We start from the raw sequence: 22,505 nt of genomic DNA on the forward strand, positions 1-22,505 counted from the left end.
CAATTAATTAGATAATTAGTTTGAAATATATATATATATATATATATATATATATATATATATATATATATATATATATATATTATAAGGCTGTTGTGGCTTGGTGTTTAGAGCTTTGGCTCTTTCTTGTATCTACCAAAAAAATAAATTATAAAAGAAAATTTGCACATGCTACCACCAACCCATTTAACTAATTAATATGTAATTATTGTATTCTGTCCCCACATTTCCTATATAAAAGTATGTGTTCTATTCTACACATTCTATAGACTTGCTCCCCAACTAAGAGCGTTAATGGTTCTATTTCTTCAAGAAATTCAAAAAATGGCTCACTTGAGGGAACTGTTATTATTTTTCCTAGTTTCTATAACACTAGTAGCAGCAGCAACAAGTTTTTCCAAAGTAGAAACCGGCGAAGAAGCACGGCGAGAGGCGGACAGAGTGACCAGCTTGCCTGGACAACCGCCGGTGAGATTTAGGCACTATTCCGGTTATGTTAATCTGAGACGCAATGATCAGAAGGCATTGTTCTACTGGTTTTTCGAAGCTGAAGATGGTGTCTCACAAAAGCCTCTTGTTCTTTGGCTAAATGGAGGTTAGCTCATCTCTTCCTCTCGCTTTTTTCATTGATACTTGGAATTTGACAGCTCTAAATTTTGGTAACAATCTTATATCATCTTCTCTTTTTCTTTATATTTTACACAATTTTTTCGGTAGGGTACAATTCTGAAAGCATAGGGTACAAATCAATCAGAGCAGTCCACTTTTCTTTGTAAAAATAGAATTCAACTTACAATTAAGCAGAGGAATACGTATTAATTGTTTATTTTATAATATTATAAAATAGAATAAAATAAAGAAGAAATCAAAGCAAAGGGGAGAAATAGGTTGAGTTAGGGTTAGAATCTGTTTGATTTAAATGGCGTTAATTTTTTAAAAATTAACTTATCAATCTAACCGGTTAAGATGAGTGAGTTACTTTCAGTGTGATTAAGAAAATAAGAGAAAGTCAAGACACATGGCCAACTAAATGAAGCTTTTGAATTAAGTTAACTAATCAAGCAACTCTTTCTTTAGAAAATTAAAAAAATTAAAAACTTAATGAATTTTCACATAAAAGTCTAAGATGAATCAAATTAAATTAGAGAGAGATTAAGTTGACTGGAATTCAATTGATTTGATTTAATTGGATTCAATTTAATTAATCTATTTGTTCTTTATTTTGAGTTTTTTTTTTTTTTTTTTAAGTTTAAACTCCTTTTAGATTTAATTTCAGTTATATTTTTAATTTTTAACTCTAATATTAAATATAATAATAAATTATTTATTCGTATTATTCAGTTTTATTTTTTTTTCTTAGAAGATAGAATTAAATTGAGTAGAATGAATTTCTTAAAATTAAAATCAAATTAAATTAATTCAAAAATAAAATGAATTTTTAAATTAAATTATTTTTTTTTTCTATTTGAAATAAATTCTATCCACCTAGAGGCTAGTTTGCTTTGTCTTTCATTTAGGAGTGTTCACGGTCCGTTTTTAAATTGGAATCAAATTGAAACTAGTTTGGTCAAAGCCAGAATAAAACCAGTTAAAATCGGAATCGACATTGAATTGGATCGAAACTGTCCTTCTGTGGCTTGATTGATGTTTTTATATTTTTAGGAACCGTGAACCAGTAGTTTCAAACTGAATTGAACCGACAGTTTCGAGTTGGACCTAACCAACTATTTAAATATAAAATAACTCAAAAAATATTTCACCCCATTCCTAATTTATTTATATAAATTTTAAATTCTCTACATAATTATTCTCTACACTCTCTTGAATTCTCAATATTCTATCAATTTTCCTCAATTTCTCTAAATAATTATTTTCTACACTCTTTTTAATTCTTGATACTCTTTCAACTTTTCTACTTTATTATTTTATACACTCACTGAAATTTTTAATATAATATAAATTACTCTGTTATAATTTTATAACCTCAACAACATTTTTAATACCCTCTATTTTAATTTTTTTTTCCTCTTTTATATTTTTTTAATTATCAAAGTATTATACAATTTTTAAAAAAATAGCAAGCAATAGAATTGGAAACTTTAATTCTACTAAATTCCAAGAGGATACATATACAAAATTAAATACATGCACCTTTTTTCTAATTTCCTTTAAAAGAATTAATTTCATTTCTAATTTTTTAACAAAGTCCTAGTCTTTTCTTATTAAATTTTTCTTAAGGATAAATTAATTTTATTCTCTTTTTTTTTTTCTAATTTTATTTTGATTGAACAATTTTTAAGAAATATTAAAATATTTTTATAAATATAACTTAATTCTAAATCAATAAAATTTTTCTCCAATTTTTTTTGTCTACATCACCCCTAAATTGCCTTCTAAACCGTCTCGAACTGTCCCTTTGGAATTGCTCTTTAAACCGTCCCATGATGATTTAGTTTAAATTCATAATTTTATTAAATCTTAATAGGCGATTTAGTAACCGTAAATAGTGGTTCATAAACCTGGCTACCCCTACTTCCATTGGTTACTATTTCAATTCACATTTCCTTAAGTAATGATATGACAGTTGTCTAATTATCTTCGGTGTTAGATATATCAGGTGGCTCAGTTATTTAGTATATTTTGCCGCAGTAATGGACTCGGTTACTATAAAAGTATATTCGCCATCATCTTTAACAATTCATCCTTATGGATCCTTTTCCTATGAGAAGAACCGAGCTGTCATTCTCTTAAAATTTTTTTTGAAGGCTCCAACAATACGCCTGATTTTTGAAATTAAATATTTTTAAAATATTTATTTTATTTTAATTTATTTAAAATAAATGTCTTTTACCAAAATTCTGCCTATTAAAATATTATTTAAATTTTTATGCATAATAAAACAAAATATTAAAATCTCATTCCAATTGTTAATAAATTTTAATTTAATTATATTAAAATAATTTTTAGAATAATAAAGTTTCAGGTTTGAATTACAATTAAAAATAATTATTAAAAAAACTCATCCTAATTATAATTTTTTAAATAAAAATAAAATTATAAATTTCAAGATTTTAAAAATGAATTTTCAGAACAAAAACTAGCATTTGTATCATGTAAAATAATAGACAAATTAAATATATTTAATTTTTTTTAATATTTCATGATATATACATAAATTGAGTAAAATGAGATAATTTAAATTAATTTTGTCTTGTATTTATGATAAATGCAAGATGAATCATTAAATTATTAATCTTATAAATCTGTCCTAAGCTATATATCAATAACTTTGTTATTTTATAGCGAAACAATAAAAGAAAATATTATTATTATTATTATTATTATTATTTAGTAATAAAATAAAAAAAATATTAAGATTTTCTAAGTAGTAATTATTATTTTGGGTTCAATATATGCTATAATTGTTTTAAAAATTAATATTTTTAAATATACAAATTAAATGTGAAGTTTATGAAAAAAAATAATTGACAATTGTGTGAAAATAAATTACTTTTGAACTCAATTTAAAAGTTGCAAGGAACCAAATCTTTCAACCATTTCACATTGGCAAATTCTACAATATATGAGTCAAATACTTTTTCATTTACACAAAAGAATGAAAAGATATTACATTTATATAATTATAAAAAATACTAAAATTTAATTATTATGTGAACACTTGATGATTTTCCACATTATTATTATTATTATTATTATTATTATTATTATTATTATTATTATTCTTATTTTTTTTTTCTAAGTTCCTCAGCTTTCGGCTGTGAAGGGGACAGGAATTGGGGCCCATTTAAAATTATAGAATGGAAGAAGTTGCCTGGAAAAGCAGAGTGGGTCTCGAATGTTTTGTTTTTATTGTGATGCGTGGGTGAATGATGATATGGTCAATGAGCGTAACCCATTACGATTTTTTGTCTGTTTGAAAGAATCGAAGGCAATTTTTTGAAAATTGGAGAAATCATTGTCTTTTTCTTTTTCACTTTTCTTTTTTCCATTCGACCGTTAACATCAGTCGATATGATACGTACAACGTGGTCCCTCTATACACCTTTCATGAACATGTATGTTCCCCTATCTTACCCAACTTTTTTTTTTCTTTCGATAAAATATCAATTTGCCACTTTATCTTCACTGTAAATTTCAATAAAATAAGCCCCTCAAAAATTGGATCAAGTGGTGAAAATTATTTATTCAACTTTGAGTATGTCACTGAGATCTTGCTGCGGTAATGAATTTAATTAACTCCTAAACTTTAACTTCGATATAGGTATGATGAAATGCTTGTAAATATGTATAAATATAGAAGGCGTAATATTTTTTTTATTAAGAATTAATTTCTAAATTTTTTATTTGAAGTATCATAAAAATAAAATATAATTATAATGCTTGATAACAGGTTTGCAACACGAGATCTCTTTGCAGAGATTTTAAAATTTTACTGTTTGTAATATTTAATATAATTTTCTATTAATGGAGTTATTAATGAAATTATCAAGTATTAAATTCAATAGAATATTGTTCTCGTAATTAAGCAAAGTATAATAATGAAATATAATTAAATAAGAAAAATATTTTTTTTTCTCGGTAATGGGAAAGTTATTGACACGCATGTGTAAAATTAAAATTGTTCTCAGGACCTGGATGCTCCTCCATAGCCTACGGTGCAGCACAGGAACTTGGCCCTTTTCTTGTTCGCAGAGATGGGAGTCAGCTTATCCTTAACAAGTACTCTTGGAACAAAGGTAGATTAATTTGCCTTTGCCTTTGATTTCCCCACTATCAATTATTAGGAAATTTTTGTCCAAATCTACTCAATTGAATTCAAAACATAATATATACGATGAAATTCACATATAAAATAAGTGAAATTTATGTATTTATATTTGAAGTCTATAATAAATCAAATTTAATTATATATATAATACAATATAAACTTAAAATATAAGTATGTGAGTCTCACCCATTTTAAATTTGAATCTATTACGTACGATGAATTATGAATTTTAATTGTTATTATTATTATTATTGTTATTATTATTAATTTGTGCTATGTGCAGTTGCAAATATGTTATTTCTGGAAGCACCAGTGGGTGTGGGCTTTTCGTACACAAACAATTCCAAAGATTTGCATGAGCTTGGTGATCGAGTTACAGCAGATGATTCTCATGCCTTCTTAATAAATTGGTTTAAAAGGTTCCCAAGTTTCAAATCTCATAATTTTTATATAGCAGGGGAGAGCTATGCTGGTATGTGTACTTGTTCTATATATATGTACACTGGAAATTTTTTGAGTTTTTTTTTTAAAGCTATTTTCTGCTTATTGTTATAAACTATATATACCCTTAATTAGGTCATTATGTACCCCAGCTAGCTGAGCTCATCCATGATAGAAACAAAGAAGCCACCAAAGACTCTCATATAAACCTCAAGGGCTTCATGGTACGTCTTTCAATTGGATAAATTATATGGTGAAGTGGTTATATTAATTTTATGCAAATCAATCATAAATAAATAGTTATAATTATTAATTTTGTAAAAAAAATTATTTAATGGTTATATTATGATTGAGGAACAGATTGGAAATGCTGTGATTCATGATGAAACGGATTTATCCGGCATTGTGGACTACGCATGGAGTCATGCGATCATATCAGACCATCTCTATCACAACGTAAAGGAATGTGCTTTTAAGCAAACAGTTGATGCTGCTGCTGCAAGCAATTGCTCTGCCCATTTCAAAGGATTCATGGATGCCTATTCTGGGATCGATATTTATAGCATCTACACTCCGGTTTGCCTCACTTCTTCTCAATCCTCTAGGAAACTCGTCTTCGGGCCTCGTCCCCTAGCAATACATGTAAGATAACCAACCAACTTCTATTACTTTAATTTGCTTTATTAGTTCTACCAAGAGAAAGAAAAACTTACGTAAACTTAATATAATATTAATTCAAAATATAAATATATAGACATTTTAATTTTTTTCTTTTATTTATAAATTTATATAATTTTTATATTTTATTTTTATAATAAAAATAATTTTAATTTATTTGAAAATCAATTTAAACTGAAGTTGAAATTGAAATGTCTCTCGAACTGAAACCAGAGTCAAAATTTCTACTAACCTAAACTAAAATAGAAACCACTAGAATAAAAAAAAAAAAAGGGGCCATAATTCAATTTTGATCCTCAGATTCTACCGGGTAAACTATTAATTTTGACGTGAAGCTGGACCAACTAGTGTGCGAGAAATGGTTCAGTAACATGAGCAGGAATTACAAGTTGTACTATCTGAAGGATTAATAGAGGGATTCTTTGAACGCTATATGTTTGTCTCTTTGCTTCTTGTTTTCAGGACCTCTGGCACATGCTGCCATCAGGCTACGATCCATGTACTGAAGGCTATGCTGAAAAATTTTTCAACAGAGAAGATGTGCAGAGCGCCCTTCATGCCAATGTCACCAAATTGTCCTATCCTTACACTCCATGCAGGTATTAACTAATTATTCCTAACAACATTACTTTCCTGGTCAGTATATATATATATATATATATATATATATATAATTGTGCTAAAATTAGTGATATTGAAATCTCTATGAATTTAATTCACTTAAAAATTATAACTAAATCAAATTCACAAACTTTTGAATAATAACTTGACCCTCAAATTTAAATTCTATGAAGAAATTAATTCCTACCATCTAAATGGACATTTAATTCTGTTAATTATTTTTTAATTTGACATAATTTAATTTTTAAAATTTTATTTTATTAATAAAATAGTCTTTGCACTTAAATTTTATATTTAAGTAATTATTTATTTTATGTTTACTAATTATATATTTTATAAAATAATTAATATTTTTATATTTTTAATTTTTAAAATGTAAAATAGTAAAAATATAAAATATAAAATTAGATAGAAAAATTATTCTATTAATAAAATAAAATTTTAAGAATTAAATTATTAAATTAAAAAGCAGTTGACGAATTAATTTATTAATAAAAATAAATTTAAAGATTACATGTTGTAATAATAATTTATAAATTGTGTTTTAAATTAAGAATTTAATTGTAATTTAGTTAAAATTAATTAGAAAAAAAATATAATATACAGATAAAATCTGAGGCACCTGGAACATTCAAACATTTAGTGAGAGCATGTGTCAAATCAATGAAGCATAACTTTCTTTCTGCTTTCACTGCCATGGAAAATAAATGTAATATGGCAGTGGAAATGTTGACATCTCCTTCTCATTTCCTTCAATATTTTTCACCCACCGTTCTTCAATCATTCCAACTGGCAACTGCGAAAACACACAAAATAACGAAGCTAGGCAATCCGTTGTCCAATTTCACTGTTCTTGTTGTCTCCCTTCCATTTGGTGCCTTGAATTTATCAAATTTGTCTTTAAATTTATTTTTCTTTTTCTACATTGGCCTCAATCAATGTGTTGCAGGCACTGTGTTTACCACAGCTGCCACTCAGAGAAAGTGCAAATTTCACCAGATTTTTACTGCACTTGCTGTTGTTCATTTTCACTTTTTTTTTTTTTTGCCCATTTTAGCAACTTGTATTCGATTAGGATTCCCTGTAAGACCTTGGCAAAGACAAAAAGCTGGAAAATAAAGCTTAAATATCCTTGAATTTTTTTCGCTAGAGTCTAATTAGGTTCATACTGAAGTATATATACATATATATATTATTTGAACTCAATTTAGTCTTTTTTTAATAAAAAATTAAAATAGTAAATTTTTTTAATTTTAAATAATAAAAAATTATTTGCTATGTACCTAAATATTTAACTATTTTAAAATTAAAATATATATAATATAAAAGTTAAAAATTAACCCATCGATTTTGAATGAAGAAAATGGACACTGGAGCTAAACAAATATTTTCGCTTGCTAGCCGAATCCAATTTTGAAAGAGGTAGAGGATCTACTACTAACGCAAGGATAAGCACTTTGTCTGGGAGGTGGCGAAGTGAGGGCGAAAATGGACTTTTATTGAATAGTAGCTGGCCAACTTGGCTTGAGTTGCTCGAGCTTATCGTCATTGGATTCCAAGAAAAGAGAGCGATTGGGAATTGGATCCTGGAAAGTATCTACCAAAGAGATGGGCATGGTTGTTATGTTGTTAGCGCTAAGAATCGAGGTGTTGACGCTTGACCTAAATTTAAGCATGGAGTAAGTAAACACAAGAGTAGCCAAATGAGTCACTAGAGCACATGGTAAGCCTAAAGAGACTATCGTAAAGCCCTAAAGAGATCCCAGCTAACTTCAAGGCAAAGGAATAACATTTTGGCTGATTCTGATAATTAAATAAACTTCGAAACGCCACTTTTCCACTTAATCAAGGTACATAACGAGAAGGATCTGAACTCACTAATTTCTGGCCTTCAGACTCTAAGAAGCACCTTAAGGCAGCCAATCGGTTACTTAGTGAAGGCACTTACCAATTTCACTCATATGTGATAGCTAAGCAGTTGATTATAATGCAAGAGAAATCCTTTGGCCATGTATGTTCAAGGGTTCAAGGCCCACACGTATTAAAAAATGAAGCAGAAAGTTTCAAAGTTATGAAACCATTAAAAGTGCCTTGGAGCAATCGGTGAACATCTCACAAAGAGAGCAAGTGATTACTATTAAAGGCAAGCCTAAAACATGCAATTGGCATGAGGAAGGGGCCCTTTGGACGTGGAAAAACTAGGGTTAAGTAATTGGAGCGATTAGAAATCGATATGAAGGAGAGTTAAGACTTAGAATCCTCAACAATGCCTAAAAGTGACCAAGAAGTTAAGCTAGGGGGAAACGGATAATTGGCTTGGGTAAGAGCCCAAAACAAGCAATTGGAGTTCCACAAGCTTTCTTAGGATATATTGCAATGTCATTCCAAACTTGGGAGTAATCAGAATTCAGAGTGACAGAGTTTCGAGCTCTGGGGCATCTAGGAGTATTGAAAGCAATCGCAAGGGCTCTAGAAAGGATAGCGGTCAATTACCACTAAAAGACCTCTATATGCAGGAGCTCGTTTGGCTCTCTAGGGATGTATTCTGACCTCATGCCAAGTGCGAGAGTAATTGAGAAGTGGCGGGAAAGGTGCTGAACCCAAAGCCGCAAAAGTGTCTTATAATCAATCCTCGAGCCTTGTAAAAAGAGAGTAGTTGATTAACAACCTTCATCGTCTAGAAATGAGTGATTGACATTCCTTGTGGTAAGGAATGGCCTTCGATGAAAGATAAATGACATTCCTTGGCCACTAAACAGGGTTATGACTAAGCTCGTCTCTACCTTGCATCATTCAAGAGTAAACTAACTTTGTAGAGATTGCTCTAAGAACATAGTGGCTTCATGTAGATGCTTTTCCTTAACAAAATGATCACAATAAGACATTTGTTCAAAAACATAAAGTTGAGGCACAAGGCTACTAGTGATAAAAGAAAGCGTGAGCAAGGCTTAAAAGTGTTAAAACATGCACATCCACAAATTAGACCTATATGAAAGGTGAGTAATACCCTGAAGAATACCCAAGAGAGGAATGGGTTGCCCACAACCAACAAGTCTTCTTGAGGGAGTTCTAGGTGACCAACCCCTCACCCAGTGATGCATGAGTACTCAAGGGATACGACTCTAAGAAACTTACATCACAATTGAGGACTAAGCCTGCAAAAAATTCTACTTAGAGCCAAATATTTCACCAAGCATTATTGACCTATTGTCTCATGAAATGGAAGTTGACCAAGTAAGTAAAGTGACTCATTGAGACTCAACTATATTATAGAAAAGAGTCATAGAGCACTTAATGTCACACCTTACCCCTCTGTAAGGCATAACATGATCCCGTAGAATACCTAATGAACTACCGAACTTCACCTACCGATAACTCATTAAGTACCCTACAAGGGATTTTAAAAACATTTTCTTACTTTTTAATAGAAGTGTAAAAACTAGTTCAAATTTTTGTCCAATTTATTTTTATGCAATTTTTGGAAAAATTTCGGCAGAGTGCCGTTTATATTTGAGAAAACAGTTCTTCAAAAACTTGTAAAAATACTTCCAATAATTATTTTTCATCAAAATCCATCACTACCACAACAACACAACATCAAATATTTCCCAAACTCCAAAATTCCAACATAATTCTCAATTCAAATATCATAAAAAATAATACTAAATAATTTCATTAAAGTAAAATCAATTTACATTCATCAGCCAAACTTTACATAAGCAAATCCAAAATAATATTATTACAAACTTTATATAACTGTTCATGACTAGTTATTACATATACATACATTTACAAACATCAAAATAAATATTACAAATAGGGTATAAAATATACCCGACAGAACTTCAGGGAAGGTGGCTCCACGATCCTTAGCAGCTCACTCTGCTGCTCCTCTAGTCTTTATATCTGCGACAACAATAACAGCCATCGTTGAGTATTATAACTCAGTGGTGCACAACATACTAAAATAACATTTATGCATAATTTAAATCATACTTATTCAAACACATTACTGAAAATGGAAGACATATGCAAAACATGATTTATAAACTTTTAGTCCAAACAATTTCATTTAGGAAAACTCAAAACGAATTCATAAAAACATACAGTTATATCATGCCATTCGAAACATATTCATCTTAATGGCCAGAGGCTTATGAGAAATCACAAGGCTAGCTAGCTCAAATATATGGGTACCCATTCAATTTCTTCTTCTACTGACACACACCTCAACACTTCAGTCAGAGAAGGAATCAAAATTCGAAACTATTTCTTCCCACTAGTCATGCTAGTGAGGTATTCAAATATATGGTCATGACACTGTGGTTTCAAAACTATCTTAATAATTTACTAAACATTTATTGTCATTTCAAACACATACAAGTAAACTTTTAACAATTTAAGTCAAAAGTATAATACACATTTTGCAATATAAGTAATTCATTTCATGCACTTTGCAAATGAATTTTAAAAAATATTAATGTTGTGCACAAACCTTAAGCGAGTCGCCTCTTAGCCTTGACTCGATGCTTCGAGTTTTTTTCCGGTATTCTTTTCAACTGACACACACAATTTCACAGTGTTTCAGTATCATAAATTATCATAAGTCCAAAAATAATTTAAAATCTAACTTTAATATACTTAATTTGATGTTTTTTAAAATTGTATTTCGGGGTTACTATTCATGACACTATTCAAGTCAATTTGTTGACTTTCTAATGCTTAACAGGTATGGGAATTCTAATTTCATCCACATACCATATTTTGATTACCTAATTTGTTGGTTTTGGTTATTTTCTCAAACTTCAAGTCCCTTAGGCACAAATTTCAAATTTTCAGTTTTGGTTTCCTATTTTGCACTGTTCCATTGGTCATGTTGCTGTTAGAATTTGGCTAAGTTTTCTTCATAGAAATTGTTCCTTATTGTCTTAACTTTATTTCCCATTTTGAATCACTCCATTTGGAGTTTTGTAGCTCAAGTTATAGCATTTGAACATGGCTGGCCAGATTTGGTTTTACCTAGAATTCTGGGCATTTATTGGTTAATGGCAGTTTTTGTGGGTTGACTGTAGGTGAGTTTTCAAAAAGGTTATGGTCAAAATTTGGGTTTGTTTTCTCATGAAAGTTGTAGGGCTATATCTCAGCTTTCTACTGGTAAAATTTCAGGTCATTTGGACCTTCCTAGACCAAGTTATGGTCATTTGTGTAACTACTATTCATTTAATCATTTTTGTACAGGTCAGTTTTCCTAATATGGATTTGGCCAATTTGTTCACTAAGTTATGGTCACTTTCTGAGCATGATTCCCGAATGAAAAATGTGCCATTTTGTGTCTAGTTTCATTCCCAATTAGCCACACACCAATTGGGTTTGTAAATTTTCAGTTTTAGTCCCTGAAAGGGACCTATTGCAGATTGACCCTTACCAATCCGAATTTAAACTTGTTTCTAACAATTCATACACATCACAAATGGTTACAATTGACCATTTCTCAACTCAAATAAGGTCAATAACATCATTTGGACAATTCTCAAATTTTTCTTCAATTTTTCACATGCTCAAAATCCTAACTTCACACAAAGCTCAATCTAATACAATTTAAAGTGTGTATTCATGTTCTACACACCTAATTCACCTCAAATAGCCATTCGAAACTAACAAACTCATTTATAACAAACCCTAACCCTAGCTGGCTAAAATTCATGTTTGGTCCCTCATGTTTGATTTGTTTCTTTTCCACTGTGTTCATAATAGTCTTAAGGACCGCGGCGTCACATTTTATGATTCGAAATTTGAGTTTAGACTGACCTCGTAGTCCTTCCCGAGAAGGTCACTCATCGTTGTGACTCTCGGCTCATATAACTTTTTGTGTTCTATTTTTCTTATTTATACTTGACTATTTGACAATTACTAATTATTTATTTTCAGGGCTTATCTAGTTGTCTTAGATGTGGTTCTAATTCCCTTAATTATCCAGACCGACACCAGTCACTAGAATAGTGAAATATACCAGGCTATGCAAATAAGGGTGTTACACTTAAGGCTTAGTTGCAATCATTTCTAGATTTGTTCCCAATCAAAGGAGTCTTGTTACAAATAAAATGGGATGAAGATTATCCTATTCATACTCATCTTGTATATAGTTCTTGTATATAGCTGATTACCACCTGTAGATAATCATTGTATAGGATTAGGCTCATCAATGTTATAGAGTGTTACATCACTTTATAAAAGGGTGCGTACTTCATTCAATGAAATTATCTCAATATTTACCATAGATTTATATGCCTTTTTTTTTTCTTCTGATTCTAATGGTTACCCCAAGTTATGACCCGATCCTACAGACCGGACCGGCACTAAGACTTGGGCAGGTATAAAACTCTTGAGGCTTATAGTAAGCCTTACTGTTCCCAAACTCATAACTAGGACCACCATTAATGCCCAACATGCGAACAAATGAAAATAAACTATTATAATTTTATTTGGGCCAACCCAACTCGATAACTATTAGAAATCCACCACTAGGGGAATCTAGCTCAACCCTGATACATAGCAAGTACCAACCATTTAATTTCATTAATTAGTGCAATATATTCATAAACTAATGTCACAATGGAGTTCTAGTAATTAAACAAATAGAAAAATAAATAAATAAATAGATGCAATAAAAGTTATTAAACTATGAAGCATAACCTGTGAAGGAAAATGCAGGTTAGACTTAAAAAATAAACTCGCTCCTTTTGCAACCTGGGAAAAATATTTGAACAATAATGAGCGTTTGACTCAGAGAGTTTAGATATTGATTATAGATGCAATTTCTATAATTATCTAAAACTAGTGCAGTCCTACAATGAAATACACATCCAACACATAAAATAAATAATTCACCCAATATTCACACGAGAAGTTAATTTGGAGTTACTCACACACCCAATGTTTTACACACACACACACACACACACACACACACACACACACATATATATATGCAATTTTTATAACCATCTAAAACTAGTGTAGTCCTACCATGAAATGCACATCCAATACATAAAATAAATAATTCACTCAATATTCACACGAGAAGTTAATTTGGAGCTACTCACACACCCAGTGTATCACACACACACACACACACACACACGCACATGAAAGTTGATCCCCTATACAGCTCTCTTAATCTAATACCTGCTAGTGAGGTCAGCCCAAGCTGGACTTTCACTTAATAATCCCAATACAAGGGCCAACGAGATCAACTCAAAGCCATGCTCACCCCGACTTATATATATATAAGGATCGAGTCCTAGTGAGTTAAGCTTCAGCCACAACTACCTGTCCTACCCATATCCATATCCACACTATACTCACGCTAACACATACACAGAGCTCCAAATTATCCTCAAGCAGGCAATTACAAATAAATAACAATAATTAATTATGCAGCAATCAAAATGTCCCTAATATATTAACTATTTATGTGCATAATTAATTATTTATAGAATGCATGAGCATGCCAGATATATAATTAATATTGAAATTATAAAAATAATCAATATCCAACTTATTGACTAATTGACTTGACTGCAGCTGGTCAGGCTAGAAGGAGAATATGGCTGGCATCGGTTACCTAAACATGCACACTGACCTCCATCAAAAGACTGACAAAATTACCTAATTAATTTAGTTAAACAAGCAAGAATAATTTCTAAGGTCATGCCGAAATTTTGGCAAAGTCTCCCCTATAACTGGACCTAACTTTCCTGCAAGAAAAACACAACAACAGTAACACACAGGGCCTCAGGCCCACAACAATAATTATAATGCCCATCCTGGGCCTACAAGAAACCTAATCTAAGTTCAATCTTTTAAACTCCCGCTCAGGTCCCTAGCTCCTTTATAACCCAAATAATTATTTTCAGCACTTCAAAAATTATGAAAATATTCCTGGAGGTCCTTTACATCATTATTGTATTAATTAAAGTCATTTTACTTAATTTTACTAAGTCAGGAATATTTTATAGATTTAACCAGCTAACTTAATTAAAACACAAACTACACAACTTGAGTTAGGGACTACTTTTGCAAATCTGCTATTTGGAACACGTTCGAAATGTTTGAAAATATTGGGATCGATTATAATATTGACTATGTTCTAGGATGGACTGCTGGGCAGTCGGATCAAGTAGGAAACTCAGTCTTAGCTACCGGTGAGCTATCATTGATCCGAGTGCACGTCCGGGATGCCCATGAGCTACTGGTGATGAGTCCGCTGCTGGTTCATGAAAACTCTGCTTCGATTGCTCAATATTAGCCGATTTATTTTAGGCCATCCAATGAGCATCTACTCCATTCGATCTCCGATCAAGGCTTAATCGGTGTCAAAATAAAGCTTGAGGAGTGTAGATCATGATCCCCAAGTCCGATCGTCCAAATCAGCCGCTGGTTGGCTAGGATGTGGTCGGAAAGTCACGAAAACTCTAAACTTCTCTTCCTTTGATCTCACTCATTTGGCCACCAAATGATGCAAAATTGGTCTCAAAAGAAAGTTGGGTTCATGAGGATTCCAATGGTACCTAGATCGTCGATAAAGGCTGCTGGACGCCCGCTGGAACGACACCGGAAAAATCTTGCCTTCATGCGTGCCGTTTCTCTATCCTCCCTTGCCTGCCACCGCTGCAGCTATTTCTACCACCGTTCATGTCCTCTGAAGTGTTGCCAGTCAGTGTGGAGCAGCAGAAAGGTTGCCGGCCGGTGGCTCTTAGGCCTTACCGGAAGAAGAAAGGAAGAAGGGGGGAGGGGGTGAAAAGGTATAGGGAAAGAGAGATGAGGGAGAAGGGGGTTTGTTGCATTTTTGAAATTTCTATTTTTTTTCAACTTTTAATTCTCTTTTTAGTCTTTGAACTTTTTAGGTGTAGTCAAATAGGTCCAAAATTCTTTTATTTTATTTAATTTAAATAAAACTTTAGTAATAATAATAATAATAATAATAATAATAATAATAATAATAATAATAATAATAATAATAATGCTCTAAAGAAATTTAATTATTTTTACATATAATATAATTTAAATTTTTAAATAACTCTAATTGAATTTGATAATAACAATATTACAAATAACAATTTAAAATAATAATAGTGATAATAATACATGTAAAATAATATTCATAAAATAAAACAAAAATATTATTATTATGAAAATACTAATTTAACATCATAAATAAAATAGTAATAAATTAATAGTCTAATTAAAAATGTTTTATATATATATATATAAAAAATCAGGTTGTTACACCCCATTCCTAACTTCAAAAGGTTAGTAGTACTTACAAAGGTGATCTAAGATCTTCTAGCTTCTATAGATTGCAAATACCTTCGCTGTGCTTCCAAAAGTGTCATAAGCATTCGTCAACTTCTTAAGGTTAGTGAAGACTATTGGCTACACTTCCTTAAGTATAGCAAGATTCCCTATCTCGTCATGGGTTAGGAAAAACCTCCTGAAACTTCCTAAGATTCTACAAGGCTCATTGGCCTCTTCTTAGATGAGTGAGATCCTATGAGCAATCATGAGTACTTCACTTGTAGGCTAATCGAAGTTAAAAGTGAAAAAGGACACATATGAAGAAAAAGGAGTGTATATAGTAATTCACTTAATTAAATAATTTATAGTAATAGGAGTGTATATGAAGAAAAAGGACAAGTATGCCTATAATTATTCGATTCAGATAAAAAAAAAAAAGAAAAATCCTTAAATGCTTGTCAAATAAGCTAGCAATCCTACAAATATCAGTCCAACCAATGTCCCTTTCTTATCAAAATCCTTCCTTTCGTTTTTTCTTTTTTAATTTATATATTAATAAATTTAAACATAATTAGTTTTAAGAAAAAAAAATAAGAGTAAAAATATGGGATTAAATTCCCTTTAAGGAACTCAAAACCTTGATAAAAGGTTCTAAATTTGAAAATAAGAATTAAGGTTAAAAAAAAAAATTGTAGGATTTAATTTCTCTTGTGATCAAATTATAGCTATAAATAATTGAAATTAATATAAACACATGGAAAGGTAAAGTTATTTAAATTTAAGGGCATATATAATTTTTTTAGTAAGTTTGTGTATTCTTTTATTTATATTTTTATATACATTGTAAATTATTATTTAAAATATAATTTTTCATTTTTATTACTTAAATTCCATTAAGGCGTATGATCTCTTTGATAATATGCATGGCAGCCGTGTGATTGAGAGGTGGAATGACTCGGCGGATACAATATTGCCAATCATTCGCAAGCTCATGAATGCCGGATTGCGCATCTGGGTCTACAGGTACTTTTTATTTCAATATTTCTTAATTTTCAATTAATTATTCAATAATATAATATATAATCATGTTTAGTTGATTTTTAGCTTTTTAGCTCTTTGCTATTTCGATATTGAACTAATTCCTGAAAATGAGTGTTTGATAAATCAAACATAAAGCTTTTTTTTTTCAAATGTTAATTTTTAAAAATTTTAAATTAAAAGCTAAATTTTCAATAAAAAATTATAATTTCTGGATTTCAAACAACTTTTTTTTAATTATAATTACGTCAACTTATATGAAAAATTAAAAATATTAAAATTAATTTATATATGCTTAATTTTATTTATAACTTTTAACATGTACTTATAATGAATTACTTATTGAAACATTATTTTGATATTTTAATTTCTTATTATATACTATGTGTGTTAACGATAAATGAAAAAAGCAATTTATATGCGGCAGGGTTATAAACCGACTTAAAATTTTGAGTTAATTATAGATAATTTTAAATTTTATCATAATTTTTATCAATAATTTAAATTTATATTCTAAATTTTCAATTATTTAGATAAAATTTTAAATTTATATTAATTATAGCACATGTTCAGTTTGCAGTAAATTAATTATCTAATAACCCTTTACTTTAATCTAATAATCAAATATGCCCATAATTTTCAATTGCAGTCGATCAAACCTTTCCAACTCAAAACTTTAGCTTAAATCAATCCAAATAATTTCTCTTTCTTTTCCAAAATTTTGGCTTAAATCAATCCAAAAATTTTTGATAATTTCTCTCTTAACGTATAAAAAATAAAAAAATAAAAAATTATAAAAAGTTAAAAATAAAACATTAATATATAATAATTAGACCCAACAAAATTGAATGCCCTTAAAAATATAAAAAGTTACAATATCACTAAAAAAAATAATTACTTTTGTAACTAACTGAAATTGATTGTTATTAACAATCAATTTAAGATTTTAATTTTTTTTTAGTAAAATAGTTATTTTTTTTTTTAAATTTAGCAACCGATTCAAGAATAAATTGCTCAATCGGTTGTTAATAGCAACGGATCTATAATTGATTGTTAAATAAGTTACTAATCGATATTAGAAAATAAAACTTGAATATACAATTAGCAACCAATTTTAAAATCAATTACTATTTAGCAATTGATTTAAGAATCAATTATTAAATTAAATAATTATTTTAATTAATTCTCAAATTTAAAATCGATCGTTAGTAGCAATCAATTTGTGAATCGGTTAGTAAAATTAGTTATTATTAACAACCCATTGGCGAATCGATTATTACATTTAGAAATTTTTTGAAAAGGCTCTAAATTTGCAATCGATTTCTTGCCAATTGCTATTAGAAATCAATTGTAGATCGATTATTAAAATTTTTTTTCTTAAAAATTTCTATTTAATTTTTAATATATATTTTTTTATTTATAACTAATTTATAAATTAGTTGCTAACTGTAATCATTTTTTACAACTAAATAAAATTGATTGCTATTTAGCAATCGATTTTATAACCGATAGGAAATTGGTTGCAAAATTTCTTCCAACAATTCCTGTCCATTTTTTTTTTATTTGTAACCGATTTACAAATCGGTTACTAATAGTAATGAATTTTTACAATCGATTGAAATTGATTGTGATTGACAATAGATTTTGCAGCTGATTGTGAATTGGTTACAAAATTTTCTCTTTAAAAATTCTCACCCAATAGTTAAAAAAAAAATTAACAATCAATTGTTAATTCTCTTATATAAACTATTATTCATTTTTATTTTCCACTACTCATTTTCTTTTTCTTTTTCTTCTCTCTTCTATTATTTTTTTATCATCTTTTTCTTTCTCATTTATTTTATTTATTATCTTTTCATTTATAATATATTTTTTTCATCATCTTGTTCTTTGTCATTTATTTTCTTCTTCATTATTTTTTTATTTCTCATTTTTCTTTTTCATCATATTTTTTGCTCATCTAATTTCTTCTTCATCATCTTGTTCTTTTTCTTTCTCATTTAATTTCTTTTTCATCTTCTTTTTCTTTCTTATCTTTTTTATTTAATTTATTTTTATTATAATTTATTTTTTTTCATATATTTTTTGTTAGTTATTTATTTGTAGTACTAATTTTTAATGCTAACTAATTTTTTTCTTAATTTTTTGTTATAATATATATGTCTTCTACTAATTTGTCTTATAAATATATTTTATATTTAATTTTTTGTTATTATTTTGGTTAATAATTACTATTAGTAATTTGTTTTTATAGTATTTTATATTAATTTTGTAGTATTAATATTTTATTAATAAATTATTATTTTAGTAACTTTTAGAACAATTTATTTATGAAAATTTTTATTTGTTATGTGGAAATTTAAATTTTTAAAATTTTTTATTTTTAAATTAACAATTATCAATCGATTGTTAAATCGGTTACAAATAGCAACTGACTTATAAAGTGATTGTAAAATTGTCAAATTAAAGGCACCGATTCTTTCGCAACCGATTATTAATAGTAATCGATAATTTCTAATAATTTTTTATAAATTTAATTGTTTTAGCAACCAAATCAGTTTTTTATTGTTAATAGCAATGAATTTATCAGTAGTTGTTAATTGATTTAACGATCAACTTCATTGTGATCGACTGAATCGATTACTAAATCGATTAGTAATCAATTTTAATAGATTAAGTCGATTGCTAATTTTTTTTTTTCATATATCAAATATATACCTCTTTATGTAAGTAAATAATAGTCTATTTATTACATATATAATTATATTACTTTATTTTAATAAAATGTATTATTAAAAAAGTTAACTAAAATTTTAAAAGTATATAAACCTTTGAATATATATATATATATATATATATATATATATATATATATATATCTAAAAAAAAAAAAAATCAATTGACGCTTCATTTTATACGCTACGTCCGCCAAGGAACACCAAAAACTTCCTTGCATGCAACAAATTTGTTCAATTGCCCATGCCCCAAGATTCCCGGACAGCTCAATCTCCAAAGTGCCGCCGCCTAATCAAAAATCGCTTATTCACCAAAAATCTAACCACACCCAATGCATCACGCAAGCTCCACTGGACCTCATTAATAACTAATTGATTAGATCCTGAACCAGCATCGTAGTTAAAAGTATATATAAAAAGGACCTCGTTAATAACTAATTGATCATGCAAACTCCTCTTTGAAATGTTCAGTACACTGACATCAGCGATGATTCTAACAGATTTAAATTCATCAGAAATTATTTAAAATATGATGAAATTTTCGACAAAATAACAACGGTGTGTAATTTAATTAAAAAAAAAAAATCTACCGATACCACCGTAGGCATTTATGATCCCCCTACGATGATATAGATTCTGCCAAAAATTATAGCAATGATGAATTTCTTCTTTAGAAAAATCATTAAGACTTTGAGAGATACATTATTGTTTCTAAAAAAAAAAAACAATTACCCTTTTTAGTTTTCACTTTATTGTTACTTTTTTTGATTTTTCAAGTTGGGTGCTATGTAAGCAAATTCCATTAATCAATTGACCAGAAACCAACGACATACTATAATTAATATAAATTTAAAATTTCATATTAATAATTAAAAAAATAAAATTCTGGATTATTTTTAAAAATTGTAATAAAAATTAAATTTTCTTTTTATAATTAAGCACATAATTGTTCACATCATCAACATTGATAATTAAACGTTAATCACTAACAATTGACCGTAATTCTCAAATTAAATAGACCACTAAATTTCAAAATTTAATATAATATTTTTATTTATAAATTTTAGAAAGCCTATTTACTTGGAAAAATAAATATAAGTATTGAAAAAATATTAAAAATGGTAACTTTTTATTCGTTTTGTAAATTCAATGTTAACCAATTGTGATTATGATAAGATATTATGATTATAATAATAATAATAATAATAATAATAATAATAAAACAATGTTGCAGTGGGGACACAGATGGGAGAGTGCCGGTGACATCAACAAGGTACAGCATCAACAAAATGAGGTTAAAAATAAAGGAAGAATGGAGGGCGTGGTTTCATAAAACTCAAGTGGCAGGTTGGGTGGAGACATATGAAGGTGGCCTCATATTGGCCACTGTGAGAGGTGCTGGCCATCAGGTCCCTGTCATTGCACCTCAACAGTCTCTCTCTCTCTTTTCCCATTTCCTCTCTGGCAAGACCTTGCCCAGTTTTTAGCTCACCGGCAATTATTATATATTCAATGTTTTCCAGACCAAATTAAATATTATTATTTCAATGTAGACATTTTGGATTATTGCATGGTAGAGATCAATATGATATCAGATAGTATAATTGCTATATTTTTTATTAATTCCTTTCTTAATTATAAATTTATAGGTAATTTAAAAACCATTGAGTTCTAATATTAATTATAAAGTAATTCGTATGTGGTTTGGCGTTATACACTACTTTTAGCATCTCAAATGCGTGGATTGCACATCGCTTATGGAGAGTGTATATATAAATATATAAATTAATATGTATTGATAAAAATTAACATAGTTTATATATATATATATATACTGTAATTGTTATTTTCTAAAATTTAAATTTGATTTTAAAATGAAGAATTATGGAATAAGTAATAAGTTGGGTCTTGGCCTAAAAACCATATATGCATATACCACTTATGATAGGTCTTAGTCCATGTAGAAGTGTATAGAACATATGCAGAAAATTATATGCAAGAATCTCTTATAATTGTCAATAATCTACTCATATTCTCTATAATGGTAAATTGAAATTATGTAGCTCATAATTAAGGAATTATGGGAATTGATAATGGCATAACAAGAGATTTAACTTATTAGGAAAAAGTGACTTTATGCTTGTTTTTTCATAACCTGCAAGAATAGTAAGAAAAAGAAGTTTTTCTCTGCCGCGGGTGCTCTTCTCACAAAAGTCTATCTTTTTCTGAAGATTCACTAATGTTAAGGTACATTTAGATCGTGAAATCTATATATACAGTTCATCTAAAATAGTGTGATTATATATGTGGCTATGTAATACAAGTTTAGCTATGTCTTGATGCATATTTATACACTTAGACCTTTGTTTTAATATTCCAACATAGGTGTTAGACATGTAAATAGCCTATTTGTGATGTTTGATGTGTCAAATATGTCAAAATATGCTACATATTAAATTTGGAGTTTTAATTTTCTGTTCTGGAATTTTTACAAACATGATCAATGATCCTTCTTTGAGACCTTATAACTTTATGTTTGATCATTATTTGGGTCTTTTTTGAATCTATAGCTAAGTACATATTGCGAGCTTTTCAAAGGTACCTTATTTGCATAATTTGGACTTAAATTAAGAAAGTTATGACCTCTTAAAATTGCTAAAAATTTGCTGAAATCGCATAGAAATTTGCCCTAGGTAGAGGTTGAACAAAGCCCTTTCTAGTTTATCCCAATTTTAGCTCAATGGAATGCTTGTCAAAACTTAGTTAGAGCTTTTGTTTGTAAAAACTGACCATCCCATAATACTCAGAATGCCCAAAACCCCCTACTAAAATTTTTTTCACTGCCAATAGAGGCCATCTTGCTAGCATATGGCTTACAGGCGCTTCCTCTGGCTCATTGACAAGCG

General features: G+C 28.9%; 1 protein-coding gene across 1 annotated transcript; it reads left to right on the forward strand.

Annotated features, from left to right (window-relative positions):
- Positions 1-212: 212 nt before the first annotated feature.
- Positions 213-21,222, forward strand: LOC110664269 (serine carboxypeptidase-like 35). Its single transcript, XM_058148574.1, has 8 exons — positions 213-595; positions 4,650-4,757; positions 5,073-5,261; positions 5,366-5,454; positions 5,591-5,872; positions 6,371-6,507; positions 16,757-16,849; positions 20,834-21,222. The coding sequence occupies exons 1-8, from the start codon at positions 295-297 to the stop codon at positions 21,084-21,086; spliced, it is 1,452 nt and encodes a 483-aa protein (XP_058004557.1). The 5' UTR covers positions 213-294; the 3' UTR covers positions 21,087-21,222.
- The last annotated feature ends 1,283 nt before the right edge of the window (positions 21,223-22,505 follow it).

The sequence above is a fragment of the Hevea brasiliensis genome, chromosome 6, assembly GCF_030052815.1.
Source record: "Hevea brasiliensis isolate MT/VB/25A 57/8 chromosome 6, ASM3005281v1, whole genome shotgun sequence".
Taxonomy (NCBI): Eukaryota; Viridiplantae; Streptophyta; class Magnoliopsida; order Malpighiales; family Euphorbiaceae; genus Hevea; species Hevea brasiliensis.